We start from the raw sequence: 15,716 nt of genomic DNA, 5'->3' as shown, positions 1-15,716 counted from the left end.
GATTAGTAGAAATGGGTTAATTTAAGATAAAAGAGCTAGTTAGAAATAAGCCTAAGTCATAGACTAAACAGCATGTAATTAATATTAAGCCTCTGAGTGATTATTTTATGAAAACAGTTGCTGCCCGGGTGGGATCAGGTGGGAATGAGAAACTTCAGGCTTCCCTAGAATGTGAGGAGTTCCTAACCCCGTCTCTCCAGCTTCTATAATTTTGTAATTATAGGCATGTGCCACCACCTTTTCCTTTCTTTTCCTTCCCTCCTCCTCGATCCCTCTCTCTTCCCTCCCTCCCTAATTTCTCATCTCATTTTGTAGTACAGGCTGGCTTACAGTCACTCTGTGGCTCAGGCTGACCCCAGTCTCATGGTGATCTTCCTGCTCAGCCTCCCGGGGCCAGGCAAGCTGTGCACGGTGCAGCTGTGTTGCCCAGGCTCTGCCTGAACGTCTGTGCTCAGGCGAGCCTCTGCCTGTTGAATAGCCTGGACTGCAAGCTTACAGCACTGTTCTGGCTTTTCAGTGCTCTTCCAGAACAGCTCACAGAATTCGGGACCACATGAGCTTAAGTTCATTGCGAGGGATGTTATAGAGGATGCAGGTGAACATACAGGTGCACGCAGTTAAGTCCCAGGGCGTGCTGAGGGAGGGAGTTTCTATGCGGCTGGAGTACAGCACCCTCCCAGCATGTGGAGGTGTTCACCAGCTAGGAAGCTTGTCAAGGCCCTTCCCATAGAAGCCTCCACAGATGTTTTGTCATATAGAAATGGTGAATCACTAATGCAGTCTCCAGCCCCCCTCATTTTCTCCAAGGGGGAGTAGGCTGCTAATTAAGGCCCGGCCTTTCTAGTTAGCAGCCCCCATCCTGAAGCTATCCAGGCGCTCAGCATGATACACCTCATTAGAGTGAAAGAAACTCTTATTGCCCAGGAATTCTCCGGAATTTAGGGGCCTTGAGTCAGGAAGCAGGGTCAAAGGCAAGATAGCAGAAAAGAAGGTTACTATAGGGAAGTACAGCAGTTAGGATCTCTGCCAGGAGAGGACAAAGACCCAATAGGTATTTCTTGTTATGCTGTGTAGGCTCCCTACGTCTCTCCTGTACTCCTTTGGTCTTTGATGATTTTGGCTTCATCCTCATGTTCCAGACAGCAGTGCTTCTTTATGCCAGGTCTTCATAAGCCAAAGGGACTTTCTGGGAGCTCCAGCTTAAGCTTTGGGTCTAGGACCAGTTCGCTTGGCTAGGTGATGAAGCACCCTGATGGTCTTCAGTTGGCCATGGCCACCACAGATCAGAGAGCACTCACTGTTCAGTGGTGGGTGGAGACAGTGAATTCACCAAAGAAAACTGTGTATTGCCCAGAGGGTTGGGGGTAGGTGCCGTGGGCCAATGAGTAAGTGTCCTTTAACTTTCTCAGCTGTGTGCTTGAAAACAGAACTGGAGATGTCAATCCCTCTTGTCTATGTTTTGATCAGAGGTGGTGATCTGAAATCAGACAGGGTCCTCTGATGTCAAATTTGTGAGCCAAGTAAACTTTTGCATTGTTATTCTTAGGGGGAAAATCAATAAGAAATCAATTAAGAGTCAATTTGCTGGGACTTCTAAATGCCAGAGTTCAGACTAAGCTGTGTAACTACCTTCTCATTCCAAAAAGTGGGAAGTGAGGAGGGCATTTCTGGAAAGGCCATTAGAATCACAGCCTGCAGACTCCTACTTCCCCAGATGGGTGACTTGGATGTGAGCGCTCCGGTGTTCTCTTATATATAGCTGCTTTTAAGTGATACCCAGGGTCTGGAAGTCAGAGGCAGGACAGATTTGGAAGGCAGCTTTACCTCAGTAAAGAGGAAATCACCTATAGGCAACTGCAACATAGTGTGTGCATCACCCTCCTCTCTCCCTCCCACACTTGGGCTCCAGGAGACAGAACTATACTTCAGAAGATGCGATTAAGCATAACTTGTTTCTAGAAAGAAAAAAAAAAGGTGTAAATTTCAAATTCAAGCTGCAAAGAGATGAAGTTAATTTGGGCTAATCTTTTCATGCCATTTGCAGTGGTGGGTGACTATCACAGAGGCTAATAACCCTGACCACCATTAGCCTAATCCACTGTGATGCTGGATATAAATCTGCATCATTTTAATAATCTAATCTGGTGTCTCCTAACCAGTAGGGGTCCTTGTAGCTTTATGAGTATTATCTCTAAACTCCTTTAACTCACGGCCCCAGATGATCAGCACCTCTGGACATAAAATACATGGGAGTAGCTGCTATAGGCACACCCTAGTTCTCCAAGAGAGATGAGTGCTCGAGCTTGGATGTGTGTGTTGGAAAGCAGGGCCTCTTCTTTTTAATAAACCCGTAGCCAACTACTGAATGAGGATGGCGCTGAGGAAAATGTGGTGCGGCTCTAGGTGGGTCCTGGTTACTGTACCAGCACAGAAGGCATCCTCATAGTCACATGTGCTAGCACACAGCCCTGTAATCCAGGACTTGCAAGACAGAGGCAGGTGGATGATGAACTAAGGCCAATCAATGTGTGCTCCATGGTCAAACCCCCGCCCCCCCCAGTCTTGAGATGACATTGTAACATGGCTTTGGTCTTGTTTCTTTTATTTCCCAATGATTTTAGGAAAGTTCTTCCTCTTGAACTTTCACTTCCTATGTGAGAGGTGATGTGATGGTGAGTTTTTATTGTCAACTTGATGGAATTTAGGATTATCTCGGTCACAAACTTATGGGACGTCTGTTGAGGGGGTTTCTAAAGAGGTTTTACTGAGGGGCGGAGAGGGCCACGGTGAACATCCATCATTCTGTGGGCTGGCCTCCTGGGCTAAATAGAAGGGGAAAGTGACCTGAGCACCAGCACACATCACTCTCTGCTTCCTGACTGGGGGCAAAGGTGACCAGTCACCTTTAGGTCCTGCCTTTCCCATCTTGATGGGCAGCGTTCTCAAACCATGAGCTAAAGCAAACCCTTCTTTCCCCAAGTTTGCTAAGTGTGTTGTCATAGCAACGAGACAAGCAAGCAATACGTGCAATGTAGTGAGGGCTGTGAGCTAGATGGATGGACTGCTTGTTCTCATTAGCACCTGGATTTCAGGACCAGTGCCTTGCTACTTTTTTTATTTATGGGTATGAATGTTTTGCCTGTGGCTATGCATGTGTACCATGTGTGTGCCTGGGGCCCATAGACCAGAGGAGGGTGTCAGATCCCCTGGGCCTGGAGGTACAGATGGTTGGTTGTGAGCCATCATGTGGGCGCTGGGAACTGAAGTGGGGTCCTTGGCAAGAGCAGCCAGTGCTCTTCCCCTGCTGAGCCACCTCTCTGGCCTTCTCTCTCTCCCCCTGTTGCTTTTCACAGACATATAAATGGGCCCTTTCCTGGATGCTGGGACCATGTTTCTCCTCTCTGGAACTATTCCTATTGAGCTGCGGGAGTCACTCTTACCCACAAAGCCCTGGATCCTGCTGCTCATGGACTTGTTCACTTTGAAGAACTGGGACCACCTTTGCATTCTAATGCTGTTTTTCTAGCACTCAGTTATACGTAATGTAATAATGGCTTGCGTGTTTTTAAGGTAAGAGACTGACTTTTACTTATGGTTGGATGTAGTTTAGAAAAGATAAATGAATGGGTTTAGCAGCAGCTACACTTTTTTTTTTTTCTGTTAAGTTCATTGACATACCTGCTAGCAAGGACAATGTGTTATTTTTAACTGTTTTCCCCCAATGAAAGATGCCAGTATGGTCCTTCCCGTATCCTCACCCAGAAGTAAGGCCAAAGAAAGACAGGATGTTCAGACTGGCTGTGCCGACAGAAGCCTAGCAGCTAGACAGAGAGCCACTGAGCTGGAATAACCTGAGGGCATTGTTTGCCTATGCAAACGGCCCTTGAATGCAAATTAGTGCAGGTTTACAGGCTCAGGATTGAAAAGAAAGGGATTAAGCTGTGATCACCCCACCATCTTTAGAGCAATCTTGGTCCCCTCCAAAGTCCTGTCCTCCCAGCCTCTCAACTGGATGAAAGAAAAGTTGGGGAGCTTGGGGCCAGGCTGGACACGAGCAGGTCCCTTCACCAGCACTGTTCCCACACCACCAGTCCCAAGCCAGCTGACCCCTAGAAGCATCCACAGGACTCAAGAGCCACCCTAGACTATGTTCTGTTGAATCTACAGGATTGAGGGGGCCGGTGTGTTTTCTAAAGCGGCAGAGGGGTTGTCCCATGCAGCAAAACCACTTATCTATGCTCAGACTGTTGGAGTCACTGCCTAGGACTTCATTTGTACACAGATATGGGTTCCCCTCTGGCGAGCAGCTGGCCGAGACTGAAGCCCTTTCCGGTGTCGTGTTGGAGGGGGTGATCGGGTCAACACTGCCTTTAGTCAGGACAGCCTTAGTCTTGCTGTAAAAAGTGACTGTTCCCAGGGGTATCTCTTCTTTCTTCCTTCCTTCCTTCCTTCCTTCCTTCCTTCCTTCCTTCCTTCCTTCCTTCCTTCCTTTCTTTCTTTCTTTCTTTCTTTCTTTCTTTCTTTCTTTCTTTCATCCCTTCCTCCCTCCCTCCCTCCCTCCCTTCCTTCCTTCCTCTCAACTAAATTAAAACTTCTTCCTTGGAAAATTCTCGTTTAAGAGGCTGGGGAGATGCCTCAGTGGTTCGAGTACTTGCCAGATGAGCTGACTACCAGAGTTCAGATTCCCAGAACACACACAAATGCTGGGTGGGCTTGGCACCCACTTATAAACCCAGGGCTCTTGGAAGATGCAGAGAGGGACCCTTTGCAAAAGCCAGCTAGCCAGACTAACTGAAATGTGTTGTTCTGGGTTCATTTGAGAGATCCTCTGACTCAGTGAATAGACAGTGTGGAGAGAGACCAAGAAGTCTGTAGACATCAGCCTCAAACCTCTGTGTTAACATGCATACATGTACACATGGATCATCCACACATGTGTGCCTACACACTTATGAACATGCTTGTATATATGCACATACATCACACCCACATGCAAATGATTTTAAAATACCCTGTTCAATGCTGAACAGGGTGGTTTGCATCTGTAATTCTAGCGCTCTGGAGGCTGAGGATTGTTAAGTTTGAATGATCTATCTTAAAGAAGGAGGAAAAAATGTAGGGAAGGAAATAGAAGAAAGGAAAACAGCTGCTCATCTTTTAGGGGTTTGCGTGTGTTACGTGTGTTGTTTCCCTCTTGTTTACTTAATGCTGACGTGTCATACAGGTGCGTGCCATAGCACGTGTACACGCACGTTCTTTAGTTTCCATCCAGAAGTGAGGAAGGCCACAGACTGAGCCCCTTCGATGTCACACTCCCATCCCCTTTGCACAGAGAAGAAAATGGAGTCTCTCCTAGATCCTCCAACCAGCCTTTGCTCACAGTCTGATGCCCTAGGTTGGGTAACACAGGGCTCACCCATTACTAACCCGCAGAACCAGCTTCTCATTCCATGCACCTTGCGGTGCCAAGGGTACCCAGTCCATTTAATGCCTCAGCTCGGTGAGTCACTTGCTGCCCCATTTTCTGTGGCCTCGTTTTCCTACCAGGATAATGGGTGTACTATTTGACACCCTCTCTCCCGGGTGATAGCTTCCTGACGTTTGAGGTCCTTAGATGGAAGTGCTGTTGACTGTGAGCATAAGTGATGACCTCTGAGTCATCACAGAAAATACATTTGTTCATATGGAGTTTTTAGAAGAGACCTCTTGGGAATGAGCAGCCATAGAAATAGAGCTAGATGAGTTTTTGAAAAACTTTTTGGTCTAAACACCTAGAAAAATCCCAAATATTAAGTTCTCTTTGAGAAAGTCACATGACGACTCTAAGTTTCTGCCTAGAGCTCTGAAAAATTCCTAGGAAGGAAAGGGAGAATTGAGGGTATCTGCTCAGGGACTCAGTTTCCTGTGCATCTCCGGCTCTGGGACCCATCTAGTGTGTGCCTGCAGCCTGGAGCTGCTGGAGATGGTTCTCTTTCTGGTTCCCAGACACACAGCAGGGTCTTCCAATTAGCACCATGTGCATATGGCTGCCTATGACCACAGATGGAATTTTAAAGAGGCACTTTACTCTTGTGACTGCAGGACCTGGACTCTGACATAGTCCTGGCTGTTGCCAGGGTGTCGCCACAGGCTGCGAGACTGGTTTAATTGGTTTGAAGAAGTGCATAATGCATCCTTCAGCCTGTGAGCAGGGCCCTGGGAACCAGAAAATCCCTCTGGAGCTTTTGATCCTATCATTCCAAGAGGGGCCTGCAGCTCAGGCAGGGAGGCTGGGTGCATCTCTGTAGAAAGGAGGGCCCAGGGAGCTCCTGAGGGCTTGTTAGGACCCTTCTGCCAGCTACTCAAGACAGAGGTGTCCACCTGGGCTAGGAAGAGGGGCTCCCCACTAACCTCACCTATGGTATTGCTGCATCTGCCGTGGAGCTGAGCCCCACCCCCTCTAAGAGAGTCTGTCCTTCTCAGAAGGGACACAAAGGACACCATCTCCTGCCACATGAGGAGGAGGTCCTTCTGACTCAGATGTGTGAAAAGGTAGGTCCCCAACTGAACAGAAACCTCAGCTTGCCTTGTGGAGACCGCAGACATTGACTCTAATGGGTATTATACAGTCACTCCACTCTTTCTTATTTGTGCATTTCCCTCAAGGAAAACGTCACTGAAACAAAAATGTTTCTCAAATAGAAATTTGTTTCTTCTTTGGTGACCTGTGAAAGTTTACCACAACTCCATTCAAAACTTTCAGGCACTTTGCTTTTTTTGTCTTTTAATATCCTTTACCTTTTTAATAAAAAGTAAAAAACAAACAAAAAATACATCCATGTCCTGAATAGAACCTTTCTATGTAAAGATCTCACTAAACAAATAAACATAGGACCAAACAAATATGAAGCTGTGAATAGCAATATGATATATTATGAAGCATTTATATATGTATGTATATATTATATATGAATGTGCAGGTATATGTGTGTGCACCTATGTATGTATAAATATGTAAATATTTGCCTACATACACATCACACACACATACATATTTATACTGACCTCTTTTAGATTGAAGTCCAAGGCACTTTTTACAATGAACAGGTTAAAGCCATTAATTTAGAACATAACTGTTTCTGGGTACATATCAATTTAGGGTGCCAATCTCAGAACTCACATCTTTCCTTGCCCACCTTGCTTGATGTGATGAGCAGGAGAATAGCCTCAGGAGATTGGGAATGTGTCTGAATGACTGAACTGAGTTCTCTTTCTAGTCCCCAAGAGGCGAGTACTGGCTTCTATCCAGGGACTTGCCAGACCTTACACTCTGATGGGCCACTACCATAGGGGCTTTGGGCTGGCTCAAAGCTGTGACTTGAGTGTGTTTCACATCAGACTAGAGAAAGGCCACCTCCTGCTGACATTACAGTTCTTGTATATCATTTATACTGTGCAATATCAAATGCACACATCTTCATCCTTACAATCGTATAAGACCTGTCCATCATTAAACAATTCGGTAACTGAGGCCTGAGAAAGAAAGAGCTGGATTTTTGAATTATTGGTCACCATCGCAGTGTGGTGAGGTCAGTACTTCTCAGTGTGGATTGCATACGGATCACCAGGAGCTCTGGTTAAAATGCCAATCGTGATTGAGTGGGCTTGGCGTGGGGCCTGGAGAATCTGTTTCTAACAGGCTTAAGGGGATGTGAACGCTACAGGTCTGTGGCTCTCACCTGGGGTAGCAAGGATTAGCATATGGCTACACACATGAATTGTTGCCCAGAGCCTAACTCTAACTCTGGAATTTGCGTCTCTTTCCTCGATTGTGGGTGAGTTCCAGCTTTGATGGGAGAGGTCAGAAGAATATATGTGTTCTCTGTACATGTAAACATCATAGCCGCTCTACAACGTGCTAGACAGAAAAGTCGAAATAGACAGCTCCATTTTTGAGCAGATGTATAAAGAAATAAATCAATGTCTCTCGGTCAATTACCAAATTGGGAGTTAGCTCATTCCCTTTACCCAGTGAGTAAGTAATGAGCTAAAACCAGGTGCCCTGGAGTTCTGATGGCTCTAATGGACTCAGCCTAGCATATAACTGAGCAGTAATGCAGATGCTGAGATAAACAAACATGACTTGCGCACACAGACAGCCCTGGCTACTCCAGCTACTCCAGCTTCTTGTCATCGGGCATGACTAGCAGGTGCCACAGAGGCCCAAGCCTTACCGAGGCTGAAGAGACTTCTGGCCTCTTGTTCAGGACAGCACCTGTGGTTTTGCATAATCTGTGGATCTGTGTGCATTTCTGGAGTTTGTAAAGGGAAGAGGCAGGCAGGTAACTCTCCCCTGATGCTACTGGTTTGCACCTGTCCAGTGTCATATGGAAGTGATGCCAGGAAGCAAGGTCCTCACAGGGAGCTGTGTGGACTTACAGAAGACTTCCTTTATCCACTTGGATACAGAATAGGACCCTGGCAATTGGAAGGAAGGAAGTCTGAAACTCTACAGGTGTCTCAGGTGCTGGAACGAGAAGGAGGGAATGGGTTTCCTGAGCCGCTTAATTCTTCCATAAGGGGAAATGTGGCCAGAACCACCTCCTCCCAGCAAGAGTAAACAGCAGATGAGGAAGCTAGCTCTCTGTTGGGTCATCTGCTGGGTCTCACTGTGCACATCTTGTCTCCTTCTCGGGCACCAATAACAAACTGCAAAACCCTTCATCCTCCAGAAACTGCCAACTCAGAGAGGTACATCTCCAGTTCTCACTGGGCCCTGCCTGCAGAGAATTCTAATCTTGGTTGTCCTCTTATAGAGAGAAACCCAATGCTTAGAATTTTGAGTATTTTTGAGGCAAAGTAAACAAGATCTTTTTTAATGCCCAATTGATATTGCCAGAGGAAAGCTGGTTGGCTGTGCCTGAGGCAATCATTTCCAGAATGGGCCCTTTGCATTTAGATTGAAAGAGTCTCGCTTTCGCTAAACTGGCTGACATCTGCTGAAGGAGCAATGGCTTTAAAAATCACTTCTGAAATGGCTTGATAGAATTTAGGGTAGAATTATTCTTCTAAGCTCACATCAGGGCTATTTTTGTCTCTACTACTCACTCAGTCTTGGAGAATGAGAATATGGCCGTCCAGCATGCTGTGGAACCAGGACCCTGGGCCTGGGAGTCAGGCAACCACTAACAGCGATGTGTACTCAGAAACAGTCGTTAGGAAAGCAGGCCGTCACTCAACCTGCTAAAGACTAGCTTGATACAAAATGTTAATCGAAAGTTACAATATATTTTATAATATAGCAATATATTTCATATTTAAAATAAACTGTTATGCTTTCTTCTATCATTAAAAAATAGCAAGCAGTACAGAGGCAAGATGCAAATTCATACTGAAGCCCGTCTGGTTTGGAATATAAACACTTCCATTTCTGAGTTGGCTATGAAAATGGTTCCTCTACCAACATCCTGTTCCTCACATCTGTTGCTCTCATGTGGCCAGCACAGAACAGAGAGTCTGGGACTAAATCCATCAAATGGTTGTGCCGTTTAACACCATGTATGATGAAGGTGGATCAGCTCTGGTGGGGATCCGAAAACTGACACAGCTCGGGAATGTCATTTAGCCCCGTCCTCCCTCTGGGAAGCTGGATGTCGGCTGTTCCATCAGATTCCTTTTTTTGTTTTGTTTTTTATTTGCCACTGTTCTTATTTCTTTTTTAATCTTATTATTAATTATTATTATTATTATTATTATTTTTTGCCAGAAACGTCAGCATCTCTTTGGGATCTTAACTCGGAGGTTGGTATTGAACTTTGTGCTTTTCCTCCACCAGCTGGATTGGTCACCATGTCCCTTGTCGGCCGAGGTTACAGCTTCCAGAATACGCTTCTCGGTGTGTAAACAACTTTTGCAGGGCACGTGGCACCTGGTTTGGAGGTGGTCTGTTGAGGATTTGACAATGTTGTTCAGAGGGAACTCCAGTTCACGTTTGAGCATTTCCAGTAATGGCGTAAGACAGAAAGATCGCAGTTACCTCCCCCCTGTGTTGTCCATTGACTGCCGCTGCACAGGGCACTTGTCTGTAAGCTATGGCCCTTTTCAACGAAAATCTACCTATTCCTCGCCTGGCCGGAGTTAGCTGTCAGTGACTATTCATACCACAGGCAGACACCATTGCTGCCCCTCCACGTTCCCCATCTTAGGGTTAGCTGTAATCCCGTCCCCCTAATGTTTGCTTTGGCAGTAGTGCGGAGGGAAGGGATACTGTCCAACATGCACGATCAAGCCAACTGACTACAGGGTGCAGAGGGGACTCTTCACGCCTGCCATGCAGCCTCCAGGTAGCTGTCGAAGGGGCAGAAAGAATCCAAAGACCACGAAGTCAACGGGGACAGCAACATGACCACTAGTGGATCTGCATCTAGAGGCTTTGGGGGAAGCAGAGTGTCTGTATGAAGTGGGGACCTATCTGAGCACTTAAAAGCAGTAGCTTAGGAAGCAGTGACGTGCTGGTTACGGTAGCACAGTGGCGTCACTGTGACTCAGCTGGGTTTCTCTAGCGGTAGCCGTGCTGTCTGTTTTTGAGATGAAACACTGACTTTTAGTTTGTGAACACTGTTTGTCACACTGGAGAAGGGGGGCTTCCAGAATGACACACACACCCCATATTTCTCCTTGTTGGTTTTACTCTCTGTCAGTTGGGCTTACAATCTAAACCCACTGATTATTTTTTGGTAACTATCACTACATTCAAATGGAACATCTACCTAAGTGTGGGTTAGCTGGTCGAGGCTGCCGTGCTGACAATGATGGTTTCATTTTGTCCTCTACTGAATACCTTGAACTTAATATTAGCTCATCGTCACCTTTAAATACACACAAACACTGGCCAGATATGCGACTCCGGTCTCAGATTTTTATCTACCCTAACTTTGTAACACTGGCTTTCTTCTTTCCATGACTTCTTTGCAAGGAAATTCCTGCAAAGTGAAGAGGGAACTCTCTAAATATGTTAAAATCATGACTTTTCAATGCCTTTTCTTGGCTTTTAGTAACTTGCTCAGCACTTGAGAACTAAGTTTCATGTACAATTTCTACATCTTCTACTTTACAAGGTTGTTTGTTGTTCAGACAGCACTGGACCCTGCTGGGGTCACAGTCACTGGTGACTCATGGCTATCCCCTCTCATTCTTTTGGATCATATCTAGAGCCATGATGTTGTGGAGTTATACATTATGAAGGTGGTAAGAATGGCTCACAGATACTTTGTGACAATTTATTGATGATGACCACATATGTGGCCTTTGAGCCAAAGGTGCAGATTTTTATTTGGACTTCAATCTGAGGAGGAATCGGCTTCTAGTTGGGTGTAAATTACCCACTGATGCAATGTCCTGAAATCCCACTGAGCTCAGTGGTTTTGGAGTATCACAGTACATCCCTGACTTCACAGTACATGAAGCTATAATATGGCTTAAGCAATGAGAGGGCGGCTCTAGTTTTTAATTCAAGTGTCCAGATATTTGGGGAAATATTGGAGTGCTTCTGTCTGCTACTGCATTTCTGGAAAGATGGTAGGAGGGTCTCTGCCATTGGTCAGCCTTCCAGGAGTGAGTGGAGTTTGACCAGTTCAAGGCTAGAGTGACATCACAATAACTCATGGTTTTAATACACAGCCCACTCTTGAGAATCAAACCTGTCCCACTACCACAACCACACAGCCATAGGGTTCGTTAGCCTCCTTCCCCACCGTCTGAGATGCTCAGGTGACGTGGGATCAGCCAAAAGATGCAGGAATACATCAGTGTGAGCTATAACCAGGATCCCCAATACCTAGGTCACCAAGGATTGATTGTATTAGCAAGAGAAGTATTACTTCCCACATCAAGCTGAAATACTAGGACAGAGAAGCAGCAGTTTATTCGCCATCGCAGAACCAACCTTCAGATCCTGTCCCTTTTTACGAGGTATATTCTTTTGCTAGAGAAAAAACCACACACAGTTATTGCACTACCAATGGCCCAGGCTACCCTACAAATGTCCACACATCTCTCCAATGCTAGTGGTACCCTCCTGGGAACAACCCTAGCCATTCATTCTCTGGACTAGCATTGCTAGCTTAGTCTCCAGGGTTTACTTAGCAGAACCATCAACAAAAAGACAGATTTTCAGACTGCATCCAGACCAGGACGGAGACGAGGCAAGAGAGGCAGTGGGATCTTGCAGGACATTTGTGTGAAATGGAGGCTAAATCCCAAGCTGTGCCATGCTTACCACCACACAGCACAGGATCACAGCAGGAAGAAACCGTTGAGGTCTATAGGCCAAAGGACCAGGAAGTGGGCCCATCAGGAGCCTTCATTTTGTGAAATGCAACCAATGCTACAAAGAAGCCACATGGCTAGTTCATCTGTTTGTATACGTTCCTGTAGGTTTGGTTAAGCTGAAAACAGGAATACCATTCTTGGGATAAAAATAATCTTTCAGATAATTAATAATTAAAAGAACAAGTAAAAAGAATTAAATGCTAACAACAAGTGTGGCCTCTCTGGTGTGCAAAACAGCTAATGAAAATGCTCAAGGGAGTGCCCCAGACAGACCATTAAGAAGACAGGCCATTAAGACAACAGCATGTCTCGCATGCAAGAGGCCGCAGGTCTGGTCTCCAGCACTGCAGAATAAAACACAAGACAGCAGCAGCAAGACTGAAGGACAAAGAAGAAACACAGACAAAGACCGAAGAGTGGCTTCCACGCCACGGTTGTCTGCCTCACCATCCAGCAATCCCCTGTCCTGGGAGGATCGGGTCCAGCATTGCACAAGAAAAATCTGTCCGTCCAGTAAGGCAGTGCCTCTGGGGTGGCTGTGAGAGGCGGTCACGGGGCTACTCTCAAGATGGCAACCAAACACAGATAACACCCATTCGTTCTACCAAAGACAGATAAAGTATTCCATGTAGAATTTCTTACAAGCAGAAATCAAAGAACCTCTGAGACAGGAAACGTGATGAATGACATGACAGTTTTCACATCACAGCTGCTGTGTGTGGTCAGATCATGGAGCAATGGAAAAAGAAAATCAAGTGCCTGTCCCTATCCTGGACCTAGATGTTTCTGGAGTCTCTTGGACTTTGAGATTCAGTGGAGTAGTTTTTGCCCCAAGATTTACATGGTACAACAGGAACAGGCTTCTAACAAATGTACCCTCTTATTTTACACCCGTTTCCTGGGGCTCCCTGTATTCTCACAGTGTTTCATTTTGAGGTGACTTCAGGTAAGGTAGAGGGACCACAGGAACCGTCCTTCTCCCAACTCAGAAGGGAGGCACTGACCCTTTCACACTCCTACATCTCCGGTGGAACCTGCTGCTAGGTGAAGGTGCCTCAATGAAGCCCAGACAATAGTTCTTTTCACGACGGTGGCCTCGGGCACACTTGCCCCCTCACCTCTCACACACAGACACCTGAGAACGCAGGGTCCATCAGCACACAGCTTACTTGGCTGGAAGAAGACTCTTCAAAAGCTGTGATTTTTAGATGGCTGCTTATCCCTCCCGAATGCCGACAATTGGGGGTTGGCATATGCTTGGATTGGGCAGGGTGTGTGCCCAGGACATTGTGAAGGAGGGACCTGCATCTTCAGTGATGCAGAATGTGGCCAGTACCTGCTAACATTCTCAGGTAAACACACCTCACACTTTGTCTCAATACAGATTTGGAGCTTACTCACTGTGTGCACAGCAAGGTACCAGGTCCCTTTCATTTAGGCTCGACTCAAACAAAAAAGGACCTGGCTAGAACAGCTGTATTTGTGTGTGTGTGTGTGTGTGTGTGTGTGTGTGTGTGTGTGTGTGTGTGTGTTTTCGATATTATCATTGGATGGAAAAATCTGGCTTTTTATTTGTCTATGTCACACACACAGACACCCCCAGTCTAATTTGAGTATGTCCATTTTGGGAGGTTCTGGGCAGCTCTTTTTACTTTTACCACCCAGGGTCTCCCCCGGACCAAAGGATGGGAGAGGGGTGTGCTGAGGTCCCGAGGCAGCCAGGAGTCCACTTCCCAGACCTGCTACCACCCTTGGCCAGTGCATCCCGCTTTGGCTGGCTTCACTCTCAGCTGCTTCAGAGTGGCTGCCCCTCCCCACCTCCCTGTGAAAACCTGAGATTGAACAAGGACTTCTGTTCTCCGCCAGCTCTGCTGCAGGGGCCCCCCCGACAGAGGCACCGCTTCCTGTCACCTCCTCTTCCAACTGCCAAGCAGAGGCACCTAGACAGATTAGATTTCTGGTTTCAAGGCATATCAAACGAAGCACGCCGAAAGAACATGAGTTAGCTCATCAGCTCCAGGTCTCTTCTTTCCAGTCCCTGGTCTGAGACTTCCTTGATAGCAAAGCGACCAGGAGAGAGTTGATTTGCATCTTAAGACCTATGGGTAATGCTTCTGGAGTGGGGAGTTTTATTTAGCAACTGCTTGAACTTGTGTATGGGGTTGGGAAGGAGGTGGAGCTGATCCCGATCGGGCTGTCAGAGGGAGGTGCGTGGCTAGTTCCCACTGCCACACTGATGCCACGGGCCTCCACGAAGGCAGTGAGCAGCTGCTGCTGCTGCTGGCGTAGGGTGTCTGCGATGAGCAGGGGCAGGGAATTGAAGCTGGCTGTGAGGTGCTCTAGCTTGGATTCCAGGCTGCCAATCTGCTTCTCTAGATCTTCACTCCGGTCATTGAGCTCTGTGATTAAGTCATACATGACATTCTGCATCTGGGGGTGACAGAGTGGAAGACAGGAAGGAGACCATCACCACAGGGGATCTGCCATGAGGAGACAAAATGCCCTCCACCTTGCAGCAGGAGCCACCTCCGCCCAGCTGTACCCAATGCCACCAAAAGAGAACTCTAGGCCCTTCCAGGTGATAGAAAAACCAAGGGGAGCACTCTATTTGTCTTATTGTGAAAAAAGTGGGTATCAATGATCAATTTTATAATTTGTTTTGTTTTGCTCTTTTGATGTAGGACCTCACTATGTAACCCTGGATGGACTGGAACTCAGTATGTGGACCTGGCTGGCCTTGAACTCACAGAGATCTGCCTTTTTCAGCTTCCTGCGTGCTGGGGATAAAGGCGGGGGCCATCATGCCCAACTCAATTATCAGTTTGAAATAGTAAATATGCGCAGAAGAAAAGAAACATTTTTTTCTTTTTCTTAAATGGAATTAAGCTGTAAATGGCTCTCAGGTTCATCCAGAGGACTGGCATCTCATCTACTGATTCAAGAGAAGGCACTAAGGTGGGGATGGTCAATGCCACAGACTCACAATTAACAAGTCAAGGTTGAAGCTAAAAGTCCCTTAGCCTCTCTTAGCCCGGCCTCCTTACAAAATTGAAGTTAATAACTACACAGTTACAAGACTGTATCCCCCTCCACCCCCTTTTCTATTCAGCGGCCAGAATATAAAATGTGATTAAAGCATCAGGCATGATCCTGGACCAGCAGGGGCTGCCCTGCTGAGGAGACACCCTTCTGATCCTTGGCCTAAGAGGAGGTACAAAGACCTGGAACAGGATGCTTCTTTTAAGGGGTGTCCCACCTGGCTGAGGTCTTGGTTGATTAGATTACACTTGATTCCTTTTGTACGGTCATGCCTCCCATACTTCCTGGCAAATGCTGCCTTGAGGGCACTCCTGATGGTGTCCCGTCCCCAACACTGTCACGCAGGGTTCTTGGGTCCCACTTGTTAC

General features: G+C 46.7%; 1 protein-coding gene across 1 annotated transcript in view; it reads right to left on the bottom strand.

Moving 5' to 3' along the window:
* Positions 1–13,860: 13,860 nt before the first annotated feature.
* Positions 13,861–15,716, bottom strand: part of Kcnn3 (potassium calcium-activated channel subfamily N member 3) — a 140,379-nt gene continuing 138,523 nt past the window's right edge. The window contains exon 8 of the mRNA XM_036189931.1: positions 13,861–14,739. Within this exon, the coding sequence (XP_036045824.1) occupies positions 14,443–14,739 (297 nt within the window). The 3' untranslated portion in view covers positions 13,861–14,442. The remainder of the gene's footprint in view (positions 14,740–15,716) is intronic.

Source organism: Onychomys torridus, chromosome 6, assembly GCF_903995425.1.
Source record: "Onychomys torridus chromosome 6, mOncTor1.1, whole genome shotgun sequence".
In the NCBI taxonomy this organism is placed as follows: Eukaryota; Metazoa; Chordata; class Mammalia; order Rodentia; family Cricetidae; genus Onychomys; species Onychomys torridus.
Note: the sequence above shows the minus strand (reverse complement) of the source record. Positions and strands in the feature narration are given on the sequence as shown.